Source organism: Lontra canadensis, unplaced genomic scaffold (genome assembly GCF_010015895.1).
Source record: "Lontra canadensis isolate GAN:19392208 unplaced genomic scaffold, GSC_riverotter_1.0 scaffold13, whole genome shotgun sequence".
NCBI classification, from domain to species: Eukaryota; Metazoa; Chordata; class Mammalia; order Carnivora; family Mustelidae; genus Lontra; species Lontra canadensis.
The window spans coordinates 22,007,214-22,033,046 of record NW_022631007.1 but is presented as its reverse complement, the minus strand read 5'-3'; the positions used below and the strand labels follow the sequence as shown (position 1 = coordinate 22,033,046).

General features: G+C 43.4%; 1 protein-coding gene across 16 annotated transcripts in view; it reads right to left on the bottom strand.

Moving 5' to 3' along the window:
• FMNL2 (formin like 2) overlaps window positions 1–25,833 on the bottom strand; it is a 317,058-nt gene that overhangs the window by 194,282 nt on the left and 96,943 nt on the right. Inside the window, exon 1 of one of the 16 annotated variants that reach the window (XM_032857816.1) lies at window positions 4,906–4,975. The exons of the other annotated variants lie outside the window; for them this stretch is intronic. Within the exon in view, the coding sequence (XP_032713707.1) occupies window positions 4,906–4,971 (66 nt within the window). The 5' untranslated portion in view covers window positions 4,972–4,975. Of the gene's footprint in view, window positions 1–4,905; window positions 4,976–25,833 lie in introns of those variants that run through there. 16 annotated transcript variants of the gene reach the window in all.

Genomic DNA, 25,833 nt, shown 5'->3' with positions numbered 1-25,833 from the left:
CAGGCCTTTGTACGATCAAATAAGAGTATACAGTCAAACATCTTTGGAAGCTAGAAAATACCAGGTACTTATTTGGTTCCTTCTTTATTTGTCCTTATTCCTAGCAAACTTATGTATGATATGAATAGCAAGGAAATCGATTTGTGGAGAAAGTATAATACAAGCACAGATCTGTCTCCTAATTTGCTGTACATCAGAACCACTTGGGCAGCTTAGCAAACTCTTACTGACCCGGTCACCCACCCCAGTTAAATCAACCTATTTGGATGCAGCAGCCGAGTACGTCTTTTTAAAGATGTCCCACAGTAATGTCGGAAACCACTGGTCTATGCTATTCCCCACTCGGTAATGTCTATCCTTTGCTCACTGCCTATAGTAATTCACACTGGGGATACTCCATCAGACTCTTGTTCAGCACTATCTAATAGGATAGCCACTAGCTCCATGTGAGTACTTGAATCTGAATTAAACAAACTTAAGATGTAGTTCCTAGTTGTACTTGCTATCTTTCAAGTGTTCAAAAGCATGAGGCTAGTGGCTACCTTACCAGGCTGTGTCGATGTATATTATTTTCATCACAGAAAGTTTTTTTGGCAAGAATTGCTCTAGCCCATACTTCTGTTAATTATCCTATACAAATGGGTAGGAATTCACTGATGAACCACACACCATTTTTCAATTATTTGAGTATTAAAAATGCAAAACGTTATTTCAACATCTAAATCTGTGTTACCCAATACAGTAACTCCCAGCCACATGTGGCAATTGGCAGCTAAAATGACGTTAGAGTCACTGATGAACTAAAATTTAAATATTAATTCTTAATTCAAATTTAAAAACTGACGTTCACTTCAGTTACTGGACAACTTCTAAGTATGTCCGGGGCAAATTCAATATGTGAATCTACTTTTTCAACTCTACATTTTATAATCTAAATAAAGATCAAGTATTTGCAACAAAAATTATTTAAAAAAAAATTTTTTTTTAATTAAGTAAAGTCTACCCCCAGCATGGGGCTCAAACTCACAATCCCAAGTCATGTGCTCTACTGTCTCAGCCAAGCAGGCGACCCTCTAATGAAAATTTAGCATCCAAACTAAGATCTGCTTTAAGAATAAATCACACATTATATTTTAAAGACTTGGTATTTTTTTCAAGATTTCTTTTTATGTATTTGAGAGAAAGAAAGCAAGTGGGGGAAGGGACAGAGCCAGGGGGAGGAGGGGGAGAGTCTTAAGCAAACTCCACACTGAGCACAGAGCCTGATGTGGGGTCTCAGTCTCATGACCTGAGCTGAAACCAAGTCAGATGCTTAACTGACTGAGCCACCCAGGCATCCCAGGACTTATTATTTTTAAAAGAATGTAAAGTATCTCCCAAGTAAGTTTTATATTGATTATATGTTGAAACAATATTTTTGATATATCAGGGTAAATTTTTTATACTAATAAAAATAAAAACAGGGACACCTGGGTGGCTCAGTCTGTTGGGCTGCTGCCTTCAGCTCGGGTCAAGTGGGATCGAGTCCTGCATGGGGCTCCCTGCTCGGCGGGGAGCCTGCTTCCCTCCCCACCTCTGCCTGCTAGCGTGCTCTTTCTCTCTCTCATTGACAACTAAATAAATTCTTTAAAAGAAAAATAAAAACGTAAGATTTTAAATATATGATTAAAAGTAATTTCATCGGGGTCACCTGGGCGGCTCAGTAAGTTCAGCATCTGACTCTTGGTTTCAGCTGGGGTCATGACCTCGGTGTTGTGAGATCCAGCCTGAGTCAGGCTCTGCATTCAGTGGGGAGTCTGCTTGGGATTTTCTCTCTTCCTCTGTCCTTCCACATGCGCACATGTGTGCTCTCTCTCTCTAAAATAAATAAATAAGTCTTTAAAAAATAATAATAATAATTTCACCGAGGCACCTGGGTGGCTTAGTCAGTTGCATGACCAGTTCTTGATTTCTGCTCAGGTCACAATCGCCGGGTTGTGGGATCGAGTCCCATTTGGGGTTCCACCTCCATTGCGGAGTCTACTTGGGATTCATTCTCTGTCCCTCTCCTTCTGCCCCTCTCCCTGTTCACATTCTGTCTAAAGAAAGAAAGAAAGAAAGCCTTAAAAAATAATAATAATTTCACCTGTCTTTCTTATCTTCTAATGCAGCTACTGAGAAATTTGAGTTATACGGTTCACAGTATTTTTAAGATTTATTTATTTATTTGACAGACAGAGATCACAAGGAGGCAGAGAGGCAGGCAGAGAGAGAGGAGGAAGCAGGCTCCCCACTGAGCAGAGAGCCCGATGCAGGGCTCGATCCCAGGACCCTGAGATGATTACCTGAGCCGAAGGCAGAGGCTTTAACCCACTGAGCCACCCAGGCGCCCCCACAATATTTCTATTATACAGCACTGTTCGAACTTATCAGTTCTTTAAAGGCAACAATTATATATATATATTACTCTTTTCCTATTCTCTACAGAGAGGACCATTGTGGGCAGACAAGGTTTTAAACAAATATTGACCTTATTTAATGCCATACCAGGCCCAAATACTTTGCTTGCTCCTAAGTTTGGTTATACTGGGGTGAACTTCAACTGTGAGCTTTGTGACAAACAGATTTCCATCCAGAAAAAAGTCATGTGTGTAGGGACAACCTGAGCAGTAACTTCCTTCAGCCTTTCAATTTATTTTATCTGGTAGGACACTATACACTTAATGGCTGCTTAAAAAAAAAAAAAAAAATCAAGCATTTGAAACCAAATAGTTACATTAATTACCAATATTTTAATTTAGCTCTACACACACAGAACATGCTATTCTTCGGTACCACCTGACTTTGTCAATCAGAATCTGGTCTTGTAATAGAACTTTACCACCAACTGAAAATAAAATGACCCCCACCTATGCAAACGAGCTCACTGGAAAAAAAGCTTGTGAATGCTCACAGTTTACTCAATTTATGGAATATTTCTATTTAACAGGCACATAGAGAACTGCCTTAAATTGAATCAAAGGCTGGTTATTAAAGTGCCTCCACTTCATCTTATAAAAGACTTCATCTTTCACAAAAGATAGCAATATTTTTTAAATGCCTACATTTTGTTTGGTGACTAGGAAACCAGAAGGGAATTCTAGTGATTTCCAATTCAAGTGTATCGCCTCTGTGACAGCTTCTAGCTCAGAAAAACATTCGTTACGTTTAGTATCTCCTCTCCGGCCCAGATTAAAGTCTCTTAATTATTTACAATAGGTAGAAAACTATTATAAGAACTCTAAAATAGCTAGTTATTTAAGGCTTTTTAATAAAAATTGATGTCTTCTCTTTTTTGCCATAAAGTTGATAGAAAAATTAATGAAAGGTAGAAAATTGAAAGGAATAAAACAATATTTTTGCTTAATTAGCCTCCTAAGAGTTTTACTTAATGCAATTAAGATTCCCCAACCCCACCAAAATGGTAAAAGGCAAAATCAATTTCATAACAATAAAGCTAATCATTTAGACCTAAGCCCTCCTAGGGGGTCTAGAAAATAAATGTAAAATAACAACAGACTCCATTCCAATCTTAATGGCAGCAGCAGTCAAAATCATGACGTATTCATGAAAGGCCTTGATTCCAAAAATGCTTGGTTCAGTGGGAATTCAGATTTTTGGGTATTCTTTGCATTCCAACCATCAAGGAAAGCTTGTTATTGGAATGCACTCAAAGCACAGAGTTCCATCTGCTTATGTTCCCAAGAATTAACCATCTTCCCTCTTTCGAATCTTTTCCATGACCAAATTCCTGCTTTTGATATTTCACATTAAGTCCCTGAAATACAGAAAAGTTCGATTAAAAAAGTAAACCTGGAGGCATGGCAATTCTGCTATCCCAAACAGGTCATTCCCAAATCTAAGCTGTATTATCTGTCTCACCGCTTCCACTGGAGTGCGCGGACTGGCTCTTCATCTGCCTTTGAACTTTGCAACTCAACACTGGCTCCAAAAAGATAGTGTACAGTTTGGTGCCCTGAACTCGATCTAATTCACACTTCCCACAAGACACACTCTTTCTAGATTAATACTCACTGGGGCAAACTGACATTCATTTCTCAAAAAGATCATCATCTCCCCGGACAAGGACAGCATGAGGTTTATCACGAGGAGAGGACAGATCATTCAGTCCCCCTCTCCAGGAGTGTCCAGCATGTGTTGCCTGTAGGCTGCCCGTTTCAGCACTGCCCACGGGTCTGTTAAAAAAACAAACTGCTGGGCTCCATCCCAGACCATTCAATCTCTCTAAGGCTCAATCCAGGACTCAGCCTTTTGACCACCTTCGGATGGCTAGTCTAGACGAAAAGATCAAATGCATTCACAAAGAAGTTAAATAATAGCACTAGCTAATTATGATCAACTCCAAATGTGGAGTAAAGATGGTCAATGTCACAGATTGCATAGGAAGGATGGGCAGAAATAAAGGAAGAGAGTGTTTCGGTCTGGCAGAAACTACTAGTCAGGCAAAGGCAACTGGAGTCAGGAATGTGCAGAACTGAGCCTCGGACACAGGGCGATGGCAAGTAAACACATCCAACCAGAACAGAGTTCTCATTCAAGACCACGATGAGAAGGGGTGAGAAGGACCCTCCTAATGGGGTGACCTGAGGGCCCTGCCAAGGAGTATTTCTAAATCCAAGAATGACATATCAAAAGCAGTTGTCTAGCAATGATGGCAGTGGCACAAATGCTTGAACAAAAGCCTGGAGGCCCATTTACCTGGGTCAGAGAACCAAAGACACAGAAGCAAGATCCCACTCCTCCTTTTCTGAGCAGACAAAGATGTCCACATCCTAAGCCCCAGAACCTGGGAATATGTTAGCGTCTATGGCAAAAGGGATTTCACAGAGGTGGTAAGAGTTAAGGACCCTCTAACAGGACGTTTACCTTGGTTTCTCTGGGTGGGACCAATCTTTCAAAGCTGTGGCCAGGAATCCAGAGAGATGATAACATAAGAAGGATGCGGCCGGACATTAGTTGCTGTAAATATGGAGGAATGCAGCCATCCATGAGCCAAGGAACATGGGCAAAAAGAAACGGCAAGGAAACCAGTTCGACCCAGAGCCTCCAAAAGAAACACGGGCCTGCCAACACCTGGATCTTAGTCCCGTAAGAGAGACTCATCACACTTCTGACGTACAGAACTAGAAAATAATAAACGTGTGTTGTTTTCAGCCACTAAGTTTGCGGCAATTTACCTCAGCAATAGAAAACACACACATCTTTTGTTCCTTTTTCCTCACCAAGGCCTTCTCCACTGTCCGTCACTCTCAGACCAACAACCACCCCTCACAAGGAGTTATGGAGAGGTCTCTCAAGTAACACACAGACCCCCAACTGTAAGTGTCACTTGCTTCCGAGATTTAGTCACAGGTGTGAAGAAGGGGCAGTCAGGCACCAGTAGAGTGAGTGGACCTCCATCCCACATCATCTTTACAGACCTCTCCCCCAGCATCACTTATCTCCAAAAACAAAGTCTTGGAGCCAGTCCAGATACTACAGCCATGGTAAGGTTTAAAAGCATCTGTTTGTGTTTGTCACCGCCTTCCATGATGGGCATCAGCAAGAAGAGCTCTCTTTCCTTTATCTCAACTATAGGAGATGCTCCATAAATAAATGAACAGACAAGTCTTAATCTCTCCAAGTTTCCTTCTCAACCATTACCCAATTTCAATCCAGCTCTGGCCCACCAGTCTCTTAATCTAGGTATTTACTAGATACTTCAGTATTTTTACTAGACTTCAATTAATAGCCAATTCCATTCTCGCAGCACCGAAGCCTCCCCATTATCATAATCAAATGCGGCAGCAAGCATGCAGTGTCCCTCAACAACACGTAACTAAGGAAACTACCATCAAAGAGCAAATGCTATGAAAATATACCACTTCTTCCTAAATTATTTGTGCCAAGAGTAAACTGAAGGACATACCTAAATGGTCTTGACTGAAACCAGCACACCACCTCTGCAATCTAGTCTCCGGCCAGTGCAACATTCTGATTCTCTCTGCTTCTGACTCCAGGCACAGGTGAGCAAAGAAAGGGAGGCACTCATATGACCTCTGCAAACCTCACTTCCCGCATGGATGGTTCTAGAGAATGAGATAAACAAAGTCTTCCTCCTACTATTGACAGGACAGTTGGAAAGAAAATCTGATTCAAGTGGGAGCTTGTGAAAGCAACGTTCATAAAGGAAGACAAAATTTCTGGCTCTAAAAGACCCCTCTTTTCAAAACTGTCCCTTCTTACAGGGATGTTCTACCTTTACCTTTAAATGCATTCATCATTACATATGCAACGGACGTTAGCCATTACATATGTTGCACTGAAATGCACGGAACTTTCTGGACATCATCAATGAAGAAAAATAGGACGTGAAAGTGTACATGACCCCCATTCTCAAAGATGTCCCCTGCCTCCAAACTCCTTAAGAATTTTAGCCTCTCTTTCCAATCTGAGCTTTCCTCTCTCCTTCACACTTGCTGGAACTTTGCTCTGGCAGTTTTACCAGTGTGCTTTCTCTTATTCTCTATTGACTTATTTGTTTTGCTAACACCATCTTTTCCTTAAAAGGACTTCGTCTGATTTGATTGAATTTCCTTATTTGTTTGCTTTCTCTCAGGAGGCCTTATTGCTCCGCCTTTTCAGCGGCCACCCCCACTCCCATCCTTTTTAAGTGCACTTTCCCGTCTGGTTCAGCTTTCTCTCTTCTGTCCGCTGCCTTCTGGCGCAGAGTCTCCCCTCACCCCCTCCTTCCCTGACCTCCCTTCTGGCCAAGGACACAAAAGGAGGCTTGCCTCCCGTTCCAGTTCCAGTTCCACGGGTCCTCTTCTGAAGAGAACACCTTTGAGGCGGGCTTTGAATATGACCAGGCCTTCTAAGGGCAGCAGCTTCCCCACCCCCAATCTAGGGACTCCCCACAAAAACCTGGAGACCCTCTTTATCATAGGTCTACTTCAAAGGAAGGTATCAGGAAGGGTTTTCCCTGCCCTGAGGCGCATTCCTGGCAAGCTTCTAGTCCCTAGGCAGAGTATCTCTAGGGACATTGCTTTTTCTATCACAGGAGGAACAGCTACAGGTGGTGAGGTTTTTTGGGGGGAGGGGGGATCGCCCTACCCTTCCCCTTCCCTGGTCCCTCTTCTGATTAATTCAAAAGTATTAACAGCCACCCGAGGTCCCTTCCACATGCATGTTGATTAAAGTTCCAATCGTTCAGTGGCCCTTGAAGACATGGAGCCTGAGCTTAATGAGGAGCTCCCAGGATCCCCTTAATGCCACATTCTTTCACAGCAAGCAAGCTCTGAGCAAATATGGATGGATGGCTGCAGGCTCACAACTGTCTGTAAGCAGCCACCTAAGTCAAAACCATGGATTTTCTGTGCCTTTTGCGCTCCATTTGTCACCTGTGATCCGGCAGGATTTTTAACACTTCTTTTCTAGTGAAATATTACACCCGCCCAGAGAGATATTTTCAGCTTAGATGTGTGAGGATTTTCACCTACGGTGTCTCCAAGAACTAGTGATAAGTCTTACAGTCTTAAATTTAATACAAGTTCCCCCCACCCCCCCCAAAAAAAAGAAAGAAAAGAAAATACTGAAAATTAGCAGTCTTGATCAGTCAACTGCATATCTTTTTCCCAACTGCAAAGAAAAACTCAATCCTAGTATTAACTGGTTCATTACCTGCCATCAAGTAACCCTGCTTCAGCTTTCTCAAGTATTTTCACTTGCCTTATCCTCATTTCTCGTGTTTTTAAAACCATGTTCTTGGCTACAGGAGAGCACATTTTGGGCATGCATACTTTCCAATTAGGCTCTAACGCCTGTCCTTTTGTTACAAAGTATCTCCCTTTTCACTTTCCGCTCATAATGGCTGTACGTTTGCAACTGCGAGGGACAGAAGGGCAGACGGTCTCAACTCATCAATAAGCTGAACAGACAATCTAGCCCTTCACCTTCCACACTCCTAACCCACCCGACTACCCTTTATCGAAAGCCGCTAAGCCAGAAGGAAAACCAGAAGTTGAATTTTAACTCCTTTTATTTGTTTCTCCCTCTAACAAAGAGGCGAATAAGCAGTCAAACCTCCAGAAGGCTGGGCAGCAGGGAGGAAAAGAACGAAAACAAGCCTCGGGGCAATCCACAAACTGGACCGACCCTTCCTCCTAGACCAAGGGGGCTGATCACAGCCAATAATTCATGTTTGGAGTGACGCGCAGAAAGCTCCTTTAAGTAGACACCTAGGAGGGGTACCTCTGGGCAGAATGCTCCGCACGGCGGGGTCTGTTCACAACCACCCAGGGTCCGTCAGGCCCTGGAATCCACTCCTGACCTTTCCTACCGCCGTATTTTCTTTCTAATCCTGTGCCACACTGAGGCTTAACTCCGGTTTACACGGGGCCTGAGAAGCTGAGAACCTCACCCTGCCGCTTCCAGGCGTGAGATTAGCCCCTAACTGCACCCCACCTGGCTCGCGCGCGCGCACACACACACACACACACACACACACCCAGGCCTGGCCTTGCACGGAGGAGCAAAGGAAGCCCTGGGCCCAGGACCCCCCATTCCCTGCAGATGAAACAGCCGCTAGGTTGTTCAGAGGGACACGGCCACAGAGGGACTCCCCCCACAGAGGGACACGGCCCCCTCACCTCCAGAGACAGAGAGAGAGAGAGAGAGAGAGAGAGAGAGCTCAGTCCGAAGCACCCATGTGGGAACGATCTGAGCAGTCACATTTGTACCATTACAAAAGGGTTTTTTAAAAGACCTCTTCTTCTGCGCACATTCCTACCAACCCACATTTATTTGTCTTCGTAAAGAAGTTTTTGCTCCATCAACCCACTGCATCGTGGTTTCTGCCCAGGAAAATAAGGTGGCAGCCTGGACTAGCCCCCAGGAGCAAAACTTTGTGTGTGAGAAAAGACACAGACAAGCTTTTGTTGTTGGGAACCGCTCCCCAAGGCAGGAGGCGGGGGCATTCGGCCATTCCGTGGAGAGGCCGCCTTCTGCCCTGCATTTCTCCTGCTGCTTTTGAGAGTTCAATGAGCCACACTCCTGAAAATCTGATTTCAGAGATTTTTCTTCAGAATCTACCTACAATTCCCCCAACTGTCTCTCAGGGTGGGGAGAGGAGAGAAGATTCTAACACCTCGAGTGACCATAGCAACAGAGCAACTTCCACACTGAGGAGTGACCAGAGTTCAGGGGATGGGGAACCAGAGAACTGGGACGGGGGGGGGACTGCAGGCTCTGTGCTGACATCAGCAATTAGAAGCACAGACCAGTGCACCCGCCCCAGAGCCTTCAAATCAAGGTCAAGAACCTGCTGGCCAGAGCCTTCTGGGCTGGGGGAGCCAGCCTGTTGTCTCCCTTTTCTCCACTTTGTGATGCAGTCCCCCTGCTCCCATGCTCCTCCCCCTCAACCCACTCCCCTAAAGGGCCCCATGCAGGCCTGAGCTTAACAATAACGTGACAGCACACAGAGCCCCAAATTCAAAGTTCAGCCTGGAGACAGAAGTGTCTGAGGGCTGTGCTACTTCAAGTCTTTAACGGGCTGCTCTTTTTTTTTTTTTTTTTCCTTAAGATTTTACTCATTTGAGAGAGAGAGAAAGCATGAGAGAGAGAGAAGGAGTGTGTGAGTCTATGTGTGTGTGAGCACAAGCAGGAGGGAGGTGCAGAGGGAGAAGGAGGCTCCCAGCTGAGTAGGGAGTCCAAAGCAAGACTGGATCCCAGGACCCCAGGATCGTGACCTGAGCTGAAGGCAGATGCTTAACAGACTGAGCCACCCAAATGCCCTCCAAGCCAAGTCTTTAAAAAGCTCCCTAATTATGCCAATACACTGAGTTTGCTCTGAGTTTGCTCTCCAAGTCTACTGTTCTGAAGTGTGGACTCTCTGGAGAAAGTCACTGAGGTCAGAATCCTAGCTCTGCCACTTACACATACATGACCTCAGGCAAGACAGTTAAGCTCTGTGCCTCAGTCTCCTTGTCCATAAAATGGTGCTAAAAAACACCTTCAGGTACAGAATAAAAAAATGAATATGCTTAAAAGCCCTAGTCACAAAGCACTCGAACACGAGCCCATGAGCTGCAGAACTAAGAGATCTGAACATAAACACATGTATTTTAGAATATAAAAATGTAATTTAAAAAATGCCAAAAAGTCAAAATTAGCACCTCCAGCAGAATATGGAGAAGACAGAGCACTTTAAAAATCCCATGGTTTTTAAACTTCTCTTTTCGTAATCCTAGAACATTTTGTTCAACAGATTCTTACTCCAAGTTGAAAGGCAAACAAAAATGGAGCTTTTCCAACTGGTGGGGGGGCACGGGGACACTATCTGGAGACCCAGTGACCCAGCCCCATCTGAGAAACACCTTTGAAAACCATCCCCACAGGCAACAGACACACAGAGCAGGGATCCAATCTCCTGATCTTGTTCTGGTTTTGTTTCTGTCTCTTGAGAGGACACCAGCCAGTGCCTTTGAAGGATGGAGTGCAGAGTTAAGAGGCTGGCTCTGAGATTTTGTGAGAGCTCAGGCAGGAGATGCTGAAATTATGCGGACGGGAAGCACACAAAAGTGAGGCAGCAGAAGGGACATGGGGCTAACTTACTTAGAAGGCAGGAGGGGGGTGGGGGGCGGGCCAAGGGAGGGGGAAGAAGAACAGAGATGACTCTGCTTTCTGGCCTCTCACTATACAAATTCTTGTATGTGTGTGGCACGCTGTGTTGCAAATAATAGAGACTAACCAATCATTTTTTTTAACAGAAAAGTTTAAGATTTTTTTAATCATCAATCTAGTTAGAAGCAGAAGAGATATTTTTTCATCTTTAAATATAACACCAAAATGTATTAATGAAGTTCCTAGCTGTACTTACAACACATGAAAAGCCTGCAGTACCTCAAGGCCCCGCTCCATCAGTTCTCACTATCAAATATGATTACAGAAGTCAAAGTTAAAGTTGACCATGTCCTCATTTCATTATGTTACCCAAAAGCAAGCCTGTGTTTTGTTAATTGCTTTCTTTTAGCACCTCTTATGTCTTGTCTTTCCTAGTAATGTAAAGCAAAGAAAAAGGTATGATGTCACTACAAGTTGTGATGGATACAGGTTTTACATGTTTGGTTTTGAAATATGTATCACTTCCAGTCATGTTGTCTAATTGCTTTGACAGTGCTAATATTAAAATTGGTCTTTATGCCCTTGACACACAGGGATGGAAACTTCCCGTTGGAATCTTTTCAAGAATTAAGTTATTTCTTTTCAAAAATTAAATTATTTTGGTGTAACTGAGCAAGACCTAGAGCTACAGAGACCTGAAAATTGGAGGAAAGAGAAAAAGAAGAGGCACTGGATACATGTGGAATGGGACAGGACTCATCCTTGAAATGTGTTTGAATAAGGCGAAGTTTATATGGGTGGAATAAATAAAGATGGGGATAATCAGCGGACCACTCTGGGAAAACATAGAATTCCGTGTGGTCTAATGTGTGACCACATTAATGCTTTAGCAAATAGTTATGACACCATGTTAGAGAAGTTTCTTCGAAAAGCAATTTCATTTTAAAGTCTCTGGATATTTTAGGGGCACCTGAGTGGCTCAGTGGGTTAAAGACTCTGCCCTCGGCTCAGGTTACGATCCCAGGGTCCTGGGATTGAGCCCTGCATCGGGCTCTCTGCTCCTCGGGGAGCCCGCTTCCTCCTCCCTCTCTGCCTGCCTCTTTGCCTATTTGTGATCTCTGTCAAATAAATAAATAAAATCTTAACAACAACAAAAGTCTCTGGATGTTTTAATGACTATCTTTATTTTAAAAAGCTACAACTCTTACATATATTTGCACTACATTTCCAAACAATGAAAATAAAACCTGAGCAGGAATGTTTCTCATCAGTACAAACACAAAGTCCCTCTCAAATGCAGTAAACCTAAAATGGAAGTTTTCCCTCCTCTCTAGAAGCTAACAGCAGGGGACACCTGGGTGTCTCAGTTCGTTAAGGGTCTGTCTTTGGCTCATGTTGTGATCCCAGGGTCCTGGGATAGAGCCCCACATCAGGCTCCCCACTCAGCTAGGAGCCCGGTGCTCCCCCTTGCTTGTGAGTGCGTGCCCTCTCTCTCCCTCGCTCTCTCTGACAAATAAAATACTTCTAAAAAAGAAAAAAAATAGAACCTAACAGCGGGCAATTTTAAACATCTGTAAGAGGCATACTATTAAAAAGAAAAATTGATTGGTCCTTCCTTACAGAGATGAAAGCCCCGAAGTCCTACCATCAAATGACAGGAATGAAGGAGTCAAGAAAACATTGAGAAATATTACACCATTAATTTATTTTGCAGGAATCCATCAGATGGTAGGAAAATACTGGAAGAGGATCTTATATCCCAAGACCTATGAGTGGAGTCTAAAAAGAAGGAAGTAGTCCCAGAGTCTTTCCCTGCAAATGAACACAGATTAAGCTCCAAGGTCACACATCTAAAGGGCCTCATGCAAGAAAAAGCCAAGAGAAAAATTCAAGAAAGAGAAACAAGAGCGTGGAAAAAGAAAGATGGACAAACGACAGACAAAAAGATGGAAGGAGAGGAGAAGGGAGGAAAGAAGTGTTCTTGAAATGGACATCTACTTGTCCCTTCTAGCAACTAAGAGGTACCAACATAAATTTACAAAAAGAGAAACATTCCACAGCCCCCCTCTGGCTGCTTGGTGAGCTCAGTGTCGACCTTGACTACTGAGCACCACCTTACCCAATTAGAGGCTTGTCAGGCACAAGGCTTTCCTTCCCACTGCCCCCCCCCCACAAAGCCGCAATGTAAGGCTTAAAATTACCGAACAATTCTGTATGTTAGAGACTCTTCAAGGGACAAGAGCACAAGAGATGTAGAGAATCAAGGCACGTGCATTTAATTAGTCATTGGGGCAAACAGAGATCGTGTCAAAGCAGCACTCCCCAAGGATTTTCCTTTTTTTCCAATTTTTTTTCTTGGCCCTAAAGTGGTCACTGACCTACTTCTAAATTCATTACTAAGAAAAGGTGCAGGGGCTTCAAGAGAATTACAGAACCCAGTGCACAGGTGTTCAACAGAGGCTTTAATGAATGCATCCAGACCCATAGAGCATTCTCAAAAAGTTACAAAAGATTCCCTTTCGCACCATACTAAAAATACAAAAAGAAAGAGTGAGAGAGAAAACCCCCAAGAATGAGAACCCATGTTTAGCCTGTTCCTCCAAGGTCAGTCAAAGAAAGAGTTTTATGAGCTCCTCCGTGTCATCAGTTTGAGGGGCAGCCCAGGGTTGAACTGACAATTAGCATTTCCTGTCCCCGGAAGATCCTTTTGTGTTACTCTTGTATTAATATTACTAAAACTCCATTCAAGAGTCAAGGGTATCCTGTCCTTTAAAACACACACACACACACACACACACACACTCACACTTACACATATGTAAGGCCCAAGCAGGTAGCAACGCTTCCCTAAATAATGTTTTGCTCCTACTCTTAGAAGAAGCTCAATAAAAGGAGCTTAAAACCAATCCTTGTACCCAAAAATCTGAATCAGACAGTAAAGACTTAAACGCCAAGGACCGCTGAAACATGTACCGAACAGCCTTTGTGCCATTACTCTTTCTCAAGCATCAGGTGCTAGGTACAAAAGTCTCTGCCGCCCGACACTGACTGTAAGCTACTCCCCCACAGGCGCAGCAGGTTGGTTTCAGGGAATTCAGTCGCTGTAGGAAGAACATCCCTGGAAACACATCCACAGCCAGTGGTACAAGCAGCAGGCTTGGGCGCAGTGCATCACACCGACGCAGAGGCTACCTTTGGAAAAGGTATTCCCTGTCAAATCACAGGTAAGTAATAAAACTAAATGGAGACGGGGGGGCGGGGCGGCTTGTTAACACTGCACAAATATTTTCAACTGAATGCCAGCAATGTCAGGAACGTTAAGAAAGAGCCTACGGTAATATACGGACATACGTTGCATGTAATGGGCAAACGGAGGGGAAGCACGTGTAGGGAAGAGCAAATGATCGCCAAAGCATGCGGTCCAAGGACAGAAGACAGAACGGAGGGGAACCCCTGGAGGCGAGTGAAGGCGACAGAACGCTACCGGTGGGCAGAATATCCACGGAGTGAATCCACTGCAGGCATCTAGGCAGACGGTGATCTAGGTCACATCAGAGGGGAAGGAGATGGGGGACAGAAATGGGATAAAAATGCATTAAAGAAGATCGCTTCTTGGGGCGCCTGGGTGGCTCAGTAGGTTAAGCCTCTGCCTTCAGCTCAGGTCGTGGTCCCGGGGTCCTGGGATCAAGCCCCTCATTGGGCTCTCTGCTTGACAGGGAGACTGCTTCCTCCTCTCTCTCTGCCTGCCTCTCTGTCTACTTCTGATCTCTGCCAAATAAATAAATAAAAATCTTTAAAAAAAAAAAATCCCTTCTTGGCCTTTTGGCTAAGATCAAGTGAAAATGCATTAAAGAAACATTCCAAGTGGGAAAAGATGGATGACAAATTTACATGCATCGAAGGGAAACAACGGGCCTATGTTATACGCCATGAATTTGAATGAAACTCAAGGCTATGTAATAAACCACTTTTTTACTTCGTCTAATTATCAAGGGAGTTTAAAATACTCAACTCCTACTATCGTCTAGCTGAAAATCTGAGAGTGTTTCCTAAATCAAAAATAAGCTGAATTTATTCATAAAAGCTTCCCGAAGATCATGAAGTCTTTCTTAAAAAAGAAAAAAAATAAAGAAAAAAGAAAATCTTCTCTTCTCCTTTAGGGTAAATATCATCACTCTATGGGAAAACTCTCAACTCTGCCACCCACCAGGGCTTAGCTGCCTACAAAATCCCATGATGTGATGCCTCACGACCTTTTCCTTCTCCAGACCCCCTTCTTTTTGAAACTTCATCTTTTCTAAAACCAGGAAAATTATGCCACATCCAAGGGAGCACGAGTCGTGTTGGGGACGTCCGTCTGTAAGAGGCGAGGTCTGTAACAGATTGTAGGAGAATTAGCAAGGGGCTCTGCACGCCTACTCAACCACCACACACACGTGAAGCACCTTATTTCTCTGTAACTTCTTCACGAATGATGGTCTGTAACCCATCACACTGAAACAACTGCTATTCCCTTCTTTTACTTGAGATCAGCCTTTGAAGGACAATTTTTGTTCAATTCCCCAGCGCCGAACTGCCAAACCACTTTTCATTTTCAGCTTCAGCCATTCACAAGGTACCTCATAGGGATGCTCTATGTAAATTCCCACAGAGGATACTTCCCTAATGTATGTAAAATTCCCAACCATCACAAAAAGCAGAGAGAACAGCACAATGCACCTCCACCTGACTTCCACGACCGTGGGCATTTTGCCATCCCACCCAGTAGTTAAAAGAGAACCTCAGAGAGCATGTCATGGCATCTGTAAAAACGTCAACATGCACTCTGAGAAGGACCCAGTTACCAGCAAGCACCCACAAAATAATGTTGTTACTCAAGAAACTTTTCAATTAGACAGCCTTTCTTGTTATTAAAAAATGACTTTATCATTTGCTTAAAATAAAACGTTACTGGATAAAACAGGATTTTAGGGACCATCTATCTGAGCCCAGCCCAGCCAGCCAGAAAGGATACAGACATGATTCAATGTAATGCCAAGTCTGAACTTGGCAAGGATAAAATTACTCACACTCTACATACACCACACACATGGTCTCATTTCTTATAAGGTTAGAGAACAAATTAATAAAGCTGGAATGGAAACCAAAGCCTGTTGGAGGCTGGAATTTCCCCAGAAGGCCACTGTTCTAGCTACTGTAGCTGCTCAGAAAGTATCATGAGTCAGCTTTCAAGATGAGCTGTGATGGTTTGGAAAAAGGATTTAGCATGGGGTTAGAGGGGGGCGGTTACTAGGCTGCTTGTCAAATAGCTGATCAGAGGCTCTGGTGATGGGCTGATGATATTTCTATCAGTGTTAATCAGCATGAAAATTAAATACTAGAAATCAGTCTACAGCAGTGGTTCTGAGTATGTCTTCTCCAGACCAGAAGCATCACCTGGGAACTTGCTAGAAAATACAGACTTTCAGTGAAAAGAAGGGGCACCCGCACCCCAATGCTCATAGCGGCAATGTTGATGATAGCCGGACTGTGGAAGGAGCCGAGATGCTCTTCAACAGAGAATGGATAAAAAGATGTGGTTCATATATACAATGGAATATTACTCAGCCATCAGAAAAGATGAATATCCACCATTTGCACTGACATGGATGGAACTGGAGGGGATTATGCTAAGTGAAATAAGTCAAGCAAAGAAAGACAATTATCATATGGTTTCACTCATGTGAACATAAGAAATAGCATGGAAGACATTAGTGGAAGGAAGAGAAAACTGAACAGGGGGAAATCAGAGGGTGAGATGAACCAGGAGACACTATGCACTCCGGGAAACAAACTGAGGGTTTCGAAGGGGAGGGGGGTGGAGGGATGGGGTAGCCTGGTGATGGGTATTAAGGAGGGCATGTGCTGTGATGAGCACTGGGTGTTACAGGCCAAGACTGAATCATGGAACACTGCATCAAAAACTAATAATGTACTGTACGGTGACTAACATAAGAAAAAAAAAAAAAGAAGAAGAAGAAGAAAATGCAGACTTTAAAGCCCTAACCCTAACCTACTGAATCAGAGACTTTGGGGGTAGACCCAGCAACCTATGCTTCAACAAGCCCTCCAGAGGATTCTGCTGCACGCCACAATTTCAGAACCGCCCGTCTAACATGGTAGTGACTAACCACGTGACTATGCAAATTTAAAGCAATTAAAATCAAATAAAATTAACCATTCAGTTAGTTAGTAGCTACCATATGGGTCAGTGCAGATGACAGAACATTTCTACCATCACAGAAAGTTCCATTGGGCAGCAGGGCTCTAGAACATTTAAACTGAACTCTCATTTACAACCCATAGGATGCAAGGCTTCTCTAGTTCTGGGGTGAACTAAAAAGTGGGGTTCTGATCCTGCATGGATCTCAAGAGCCTGAAGCCTCCAGGTGTCTGGTACATGAATTGATTCCACAGTGGGAAATCAGAGAACTGGGGGCGAGGGGAAGGAGCACGATGGCTATCTTCTAATGTGGCTTCCCGGGTCAGGTCTGGGTCCATGGAAAAGAGGTGGGACTACAGGCAGCTGCTGAAGCTATGGTCCTCACCAGGGGCTTTGTGAAACACAGACTGGAGGAAGTAAAGCTCCTGGTTTTCTTTAAAGAGGTAAGAGTGGGGTGGGGGCGCTGGGTGGTTTAGTCAGTTAAGGTCTGCCTTCAGCCCAGGTCATGACCTGGAGTCCTAGGATTGAGCCCTGCACCGGGCTCCCTGATCAGCAGGGAGTCTGCTTCTCCCTCTGACCATCCCCACCCCCCATGCTCTCTCTCACTCTGAAATAAAATCTTTAAAAAAAAAAAAGAGAGAGCGAGAGAGATAAGACTCAGATGCAGCAGGACCAAAGGTATCAGTATAAATTGGCTCTTCGACAGCCGGGCAGACTAAGATTCCATGAGACTCCTGGGCAGCTCCTCCATCCTCCCAGAAGCAGAGATGAGACACCTGCCCCCAGTGGCTTTGCCAGAGTAGAACTGGAAAGGACTGCTTGTGAACCATCCCACTACCCGCAGAGACAAGCTAGAGAAGTCAAGAGGACAGAGATCCTGCCTATCACCTAGGGAGGAGCAAAGAGTTGGCAACATTTCAATATTAACACCAATATGACCTCATAGGTATCCTCCGTGTATCCTCTCATAGGGCAGTGGGGCAGAAGACACTGGGTTACCCATATGCTTGCTGAACAGTCAATGGACTATCGTATTTTTTTTTAAAGATTTATTATTTTAGAGAGAGAAAGAGTGTGCGCACAAGTGGGAGGGGCAGAAGAGGAAGAAGAGAGAATCCCAAACAGACTCCACACTGAGCCCTGAGCCCTACCTGGGGCTCATCTCACGACCCTGAGATCACGACCTCAGCTGAAACCAAGAGCCGGACGCTTAACCAACGATGCCACCCAGACACCCCTATCCTATTTCAATATGAGCTATGCACTGACCTCAAGGAGAGGATGGGAAGTGAGCAATACTGCACAGGGCCACGAATCTACATTGAACCAGAAGCCAAACTAGGCTGGCTAGGCAAGATCTTAAGAGTCTAGGTCTCCCCTTCAGTGCCCCCAAGTTCACAACCTCCCATCAGAGGAATGGGGAGCTGAGCACTCAACTGCTCAAAAGATTCTTTTCTATAATGGGTTATCCCACTGGAGAAGATTTTTGATGATTCTTAAGCAAAGCAGTCCAAAGATAGAAATCTCTGGTGCTGTGTGGCACTCAGGTGAGGAAAACCTACGTGAGGGCACCCTCAAATCACAGCATCACTCGGTCTAAACAAAGCTGGCTACTGTGGGGTATGTGGGATAAGCAGGCAGACCACCCATGCAGGATATGTTCTGTGGTCTCCCTTCTCATCCCATACTGTCATACACATTCCTCTATCAGAACTTCCCCTCCCTTCAACATTTCTTTGAGTCTAATACATTTAAACATGCCCAAGTCTCTTCCATCATAGTAATTTAAAAAAAAAATCTCCCAAACCTCATGCCACCTGCTTCCCTCTGCTCTCCCAACTGTCTTCTCTTCTTCCATAACCAATTTCCGAGAATGTACTGTTTACTTTTTTTTCTAAAGATTTTAATTATTTATTTGACAGAGATCACAAGTAGGCAGAGAGGCAGGCGGGGTGTGGGGGAAGGCAGGCTCCCCGATGAGCAGGGAGCCCAAGGCAGGGCTCGATCCCAGGATCCCAGGATCACGACTCGAGCCGAAAGCAGAGGTTTTAACCCACTGAGCCACCCAGGTGCCCCTGAGAATGTACTGTTGAAAGAATCTGTCCTGCTCCTCCAAAGCCCACCACTGTCTAGCTTCGACCTCTTCCAAGTAATTGAAAATTCTAGGTCATGGTTGAAGTGTCACTGCCTGGCCCCTACTAGGCTTAGTGAGCACTGAATAAACGCATGGTGGGTTTCCATGTTGTTCAATCAAATGGAACCTGCTTGGTGCTTAGTTTCCTTGATGAATCAGCAGTCTTTGGCACTGTTTCTTCTACCCCACTCTCTCCTAAAGTATATACTTCTCTTGGCCTCCAGGATGGAAGCAGTACATACTCCTGACACTTTATGATCTCTCTAGCTGCCTCCTGTCTTCCTTCTCTACTTTTGTTAATTACTCGTGCCGCTTAGGGCTCTGTCCCAGGCTCTCCTTACACACTTTCCTAGCGAATTCCATCCATTTGAGCCATCAACTCTTGATGATTCCCAAAGTAGTATCAACACCCTCACTCACTTCTGAGCGTTAAGCCAGGGTCCCAACAACTGAATCTGGTGTGTCAAACACCCACCATCTCGTCATCCTGCCCTTTGACCCCTCACTTAAAATCTGATCATTTTAGGTGCTCTATTTCAATGAATGGCACCACCAGCCATCTGGTCGCCACATGAGAAACCTATGCTTCACCCTTTCCTTCCTTTGTCGTATCTAACCACTCCCTATCTCTTAAGTATCTCTTCATATTTCTGCTTCTCTTCATCACTTTAACAGTATTTCTCACCTGAAACACTAATACAGCTTCCAGATTACTCTGTCTCTAATACTGCCCAACCACCCACCATTCCCCATTCACTCCCACTGCAATCTGAGTGATCTCTCTAAAAGAGAGATTCTGGAAATGTGCTCCTCAGACCAGCTTTAGCAGCAGCACCTGGGAACTTGCTAGAAATGCAAAATTCTCAGGCTACACCCAAGACCTACCTCATGTGAAACTGTGGGGGTAGGACCCAGCCATCTGTGTTTTGAGAAACCCTCCAAGTCACTGTTGTGCACGATAAAGTTGGAGAACCACTGCTTTAAAATATAATTCCGCAGTGGCTTGTCATTGTTTTTACAATAAAGGTCAACTTCTTCTACACAACTTACTGTAGAAACAGTTGCCCTAAAATGAGAATTATGGAGTGACAAGATGAGACAGAGATGAGTCAGCCTTCCAGTAGGGAAATGGAAAAGGCATTACTGGCAATGGAACAGCATGTGAAGAGGACCAAAAAGACAAGTATGGCCCATGGAGGAAACGGATAATGAGCAGTGTTCAAGAGATGGAGATGAAAAGGTAAGCTGTTCAAAAATGGTGGCAAATGAGGGCGCCTGGGTGGCTCAGTGGGTTAAGCCGCTGCCTTCGGCTCAGGTCATGATCTCAGGGTCCTGGGATCGAGTCCCGCATCGGGCTCTCTGCTCAGCAGGGAGCCTGCTTCCCTCTCTCTCTCTCTCTGCCTGCCTCACCATCTACTTGTGATCTCTCTCTGTCAAATAAATAAAAATAAAATCTTTAAAAAAAAAATGGTGGCAAATGATACTTTCTTCTTCCCTTCCTTTCTCAGGTGTCAAAATTTTATCTGTTCCTTATCCAGTCATCCTGTCCCCCTTTCACCAACCAAAAAAATCTTCCACAACACAGATTTCACATACACAACTCCCCAGCCACCATTTCCTGTTAAAGAACAAAACAAAACAAAAACACATAAAAATCTAAGTAGTAAGAACTTTCAATGTCTGCTCCTACAAAATATACACATGCCTCAAACTGGCCTTTAAGTTTCTCACCAAGTACTCATCTCCCACCACAGTTCCACATCGACTTTAACCCTACTGCCCCAAGTCTCTTACCGTTTACTAAAACTGGCACACGTGTATCACTACTATCGGGCACACTCTTATCACTTCACAGATCCTCAGTATTTAAATGCTCTATGCACTTGTTTGTATAAGTATCAATCAGTTGCCATACCATAAAACTCAAAAATACTTAAGATACATGCATCTGTTTGGCAGTTTAACTACTTCAAGGGCAAAACTGTTTCTCTTCTCAATTTCTCACTTTTTTTTTTTTTTTTAAGATTTTCTTTATTTGACAGAGAGAGAAAAAGCAGGGAGAGCAGGGGCGGGGTCGGGGGGGAGGAGGCTCCCCACTGAGCAAAGAGCCCAATGCAGGACTCGAACCCAGGACCCTGGGATCATGACTTGAGTTTAACGTAGACGCTTAACTGACTGAGCCACCCAAACACCCCTCAATCCCTCATTTTCAAGAGAAGTAGTGGAAAAGGAAATTTCAAAACGGAGCAAGCAAGCCTGGTTAGGAGAGTCTCTTTCTGAAACAGGGATGGAAGACCCTAAAGGTGGAAGAATTTATGCACATAACCGTAAGAGAAACAATGAACATAAAAACAAAAACAAACAAAAACAAACAAACAAAAAAAAACTCTTTTCAGGCAACTGCAAACCTTCAGCCTAGATTTAACTTCCTCCTCACAGTAACCCCAAATCATCTGCATTCTTCACCTGGAAAGGAGCCAACATGATTTAACAAGTTTCAGTCCCTCATCTGCATAATATCTCAACCAGTCTGCTTAACAAAGTTTCAGTCCCTGTCATGCATGAAAGACCTAAATGAGCACTACACTCGGAATCTTTTGCCTACATAACTCTGCCCCCGTCTCGGTCTTCCTCAGAACACAATTTGGGCTTCTTCCTGAATTGCAATTTTAATTGCCCAAATAAATGGCTGTTAGCTTTCATTTTCAGTAAATTCTTTCTAGATCAAGAGTAGGTTCAATAAAATGACAACCAAGGTCAATTCCAACTTAAAGCTTTATTACCTATAATCACATTTAGTGCTATGCACGTATTACAGAGTCCATAAATGTTGTTGACTAAGACTCCAGAAATCACACTTTCAAAAAGTCATGAACAGGAAGGATCTTACTTTCCCTATATCTCCCTCTTTGAAAAAGGCAAGGTAGGGGCGCCTGGGTGGCTCAGTGGGTTAAAGCCTCTTCCTTCAGCTCAGGTCATGATCTCAGGATCCTGGGATCGAGCCCCCCATCATCGCTCATCGGGCTCTCTACTCAGCAGGGAGCCTACTTCCTCCTCTCTCTCTGCCTGCCTCTCTGCCTACTTGTGATTTCTGTCTAATAAATAAATAAATCTTTTTTTAAAAAGGGGGGGTGGAGAAAAAGAAAAAGGCAAGGTAACAGCAGTTTCTCTTTGATTCCCACCATTTTGTGAAGGTTCACATTTCAACCACACCGTGCAGGAAGATTTAGCCATAGTTCACATTCAAGTAAAGAAGAATTCAATAACCTTTCCGTAATAGCATCCTATCATTCCCATAGAGGTAGGATCCCATTTTGGTGGGACGAAGACTACAGAAAACACTTCAAAGGAAAAGAATGAAAGCTTTGTCTCTGTCTTCTACATGTAGAATCTCCCATAAGGACTTACAGCTTGAACAACTGCCTTCTCTTCTTGGATCTAAGGGTAACAATTTATTCCTTTTTTGTTTGTTTTTTAACCACAAAGTTAATCACTATTGTGAACTACAGATACCTATCAAGGAGGGCTTCTGAAACTAACCGATGTCACTGGTTTGAACTGTGTGAAGGCAGTTTCAACTTCATGTCCCAAGAAAACACTGTTTTTATTCTAAATTAAAAGAATGAATTCCTGACCCCAAACACAGCCAGTCATGCTGTTTCCCTTGTCCTTATCAGTATTATGTTTGTTGAGAAATAGAAGGACATGTTAGGATTTAGAGCCACACTAACAATCGTGAAGATTTTGATTTCTTGCAAGCCTGACGTAACAGCGCTCACATTTATCGAACCTTTTCCTTTTCCACATCCTCCCACAAGCAAGCAACCTCAGAGCAGTTAGGTGCTTAAATGCCAAGTTAATATGCAATAAAGCCCCAACTCTTCCATCTGGGACGGGAGGCTGATCCAAGGCTGTTTCAAGCCCACGTCTCTGTTTGTGGCTTCTTCTTAAGATGTTCTCAGTAGAGCAGTCTGCTTGTTAGTATTTCAAATTCATTACCTACTTTCGTCTAGTGGTTAAAATGCTGATTGCTCTGTCCAATTCTACAAAGGGTGTGATTTCTGAAGTTATTTATGCAAAACCTATTCTAAGCACCTGCTATATCCTATGCCTATAACTTCTAGGAAGTTTAGGAAAAGAGGTCAATGCTGCATGAGAATTAGAATCATGGCAAACCAGAGCAAACTAAATCAAACATGACCCCAAAGAGAAAAGGTCCAAGCCATACCCTTTCCCTGACTAGGATCAGTATGATAGCCTCCTTAGGAGTCAGTGTCCTGATCTCTTTAACCCCAAAGACACTGAGGAAAGGAAGGAGTCCCTTTTCTGTGCAGGTATTACAACAGGCACACTGTATAATTACTCCTTTAGTGCTCAAGGGCAATCTGCAAAATAGAGGAAACTATTTCCCACTTACAGATGAAGGTTCAAAAATATACAATAACTTGCAAAGTCACTGTTATGCATTCAACAAAACACGTTTTGAAGTAAAAAGGTTTTAAAAGCTGCATGCATCATGTAAAATAAAATGAAACTTGGCTTAACAAAAACAAAACAAACAAAAAAACCACACACACACTACATATGCACCCAAAAGGACCTTTCGTCACTTAAAAATAAATAAATCTTGGAGCACCTGGGTGGCTCAGGGGGTTAAGCCTCTGCCTTCGGCTCAGGTCAGAATCTCAGGGTCCTGGAATAGAGCCCCACTTCGGGCTCTCTGCTCAGCAGGGAGCCTGCTTCCCCACCCCCCCCGCCTGCCTCCCTGCCTACTTGTGATTTCTGTCTGTCAAACAAATGAATAAAAATCTTATAAATAAATAAATATATATATATATATATATATATATATATATATATATATATATATATATTGAACCTAACTCAGTATTCAGCTCCTGGCTTATTTTCAAGGTTTATTTTTTTAAGGAGTAGTTGGTTGGATTTTCAGTCCTCAAACTAGCAGTTTTAAACAGGCTCACAGCACTCCTAATGGTGTCTCTCTGATTAAATTTCATCTTTGTCAATTCCCATTTGTTCAATGATAATTTCTTTTTTTTTCTATATCAAGGAAATTTTTTCCCTAAAAGCCAAAATCTCCCAAAAAGATAGGGATATTAAACCTAGAACTCTTCAATTAGCTGTGGCAACTTGTACACACAAAAATTATTAAACCGAATTCCATCCATTTTATGGTCCAGCCAACAACCTGAATGCCTTGATTTTACTTTCTTTTCAGTACCCAGGAGATTTTCAAACTGGTTGTGCTTTCAACCCCAAATAAAACCATCTTTGCTGATCTCTTAATCCAAAGTACTAGAAACAAAAAAGTATGGGCAACAGATGAATATGGCATTTCTATAAAGTAAATAATTTCAGTTTATAAAAGAGTATCAACTAACAGCAGTTCCTTCGTATGACTTTGTAGATTCCAAATGGCATTAGCCCCCAGAGGCTATGACCACAAAAACTGAGCCTGATTGTTTACCCAGAGAATGTGTTGCTAAACCAGAGAGCCCTCCCTGTCTATCCCATGCCCAGAGCAATAGTGCCTTCTCCTACCACTAAAATAGAAGCCACAGACCAGTGGTTCTCAGGACAATTAAGACAAGCTGACAATTTCTCACTAACACACACTGCATAGGTCTCAAAAAAAAAAAAAAAAAAAAGGCGCCTGGGTGGCTCAGTTGTTTGAGCAACTACCTTCGGCTCAAGTCATGATCCCGGACTTCCACGATGGAGTCCCACATCGGGCTCCCAGCATCTTGGGGAGTCTGCTTCTCCCTCTGACCTTTTCCTCTCTCATGCTCTCACTCATTCTCCCTCAAATAAATAAAATCTTTAAAAAAATGCTTTAAAAAAAAAAAACAAAAAAAAAAAACACCTACACACATTTTTAGCTTCTTTAAAAATCTGAAGATCTGACCAGACTGGTCCTGTACTTCTATCTGACACTTCGAAATCTACTTTCTACCCCTCCCTCCAGGAACTTGATCTCCCCCTTTTCCCACTCATAATTCAAAACTACACCAGGCACTGAGGTGATCTGTGTGGCCCTGGGTGTTTATCTCTCTGGGTCTGTGACCCTTTTACTTCTAGATAACAAGGGGAAGCTAGCCAATTACTTTTGATTTCTGAATGCCTGTTCCCAGAAGAAGGATGAGTCAACAACACATGACACCATTTCCTATTTACTGTCTATTTAAAAAACCCAGAGTTGAACAGGCCTTCTTATTTTCCCCAATGTCTGTGTTGGTCTCATTCAAACACATTTCTCACCTTCTGTGCAAACATTCCCCTTTGTAACATATCAAATGTTAACATTTGAGTATCCTGCCTTCTCCTTTTGGCAATAAGGGAAGACAGACTTTAGGGGCCAATTTCATAGATAGCTTCCAAAATTTCCGTCTAAGTCTCCTCTATGTATTATGGCCAAATTTAAGGCCAACATCTCTCTTGTTTCAAGTATACAATTCATAAAGGGCTCTGGTTTTTTTCTTCCTGCACACATTCTAATGCCTTTTACAATAGACATGAGTGATACAAACCAGAGTTTTGTGGCCCCAAACTGGCCTCTTTAGGAGATAAATCCAAGAAACAATTAAGAGGCAATAATATTCAAAGGCCAAACCATATAATTCTTGTAGGTGTGACAAAGCGTAGCCAAGCAGGGACTGCTGTGTCACTTTTGTTTCTGTTGTTTGAATCTGGGATTTTTACGGAGGCACTATGGTATCCCAGCTGTTCTCACTGTCACTTTGGTTACAAATAGAGTCGTTTTCAGACAAACTGGTACCCTGCAAAAAGGCATAATCAAGGTCTTCAAAAACACAGCCTTGAATCAGTCCAGTAATCTGCT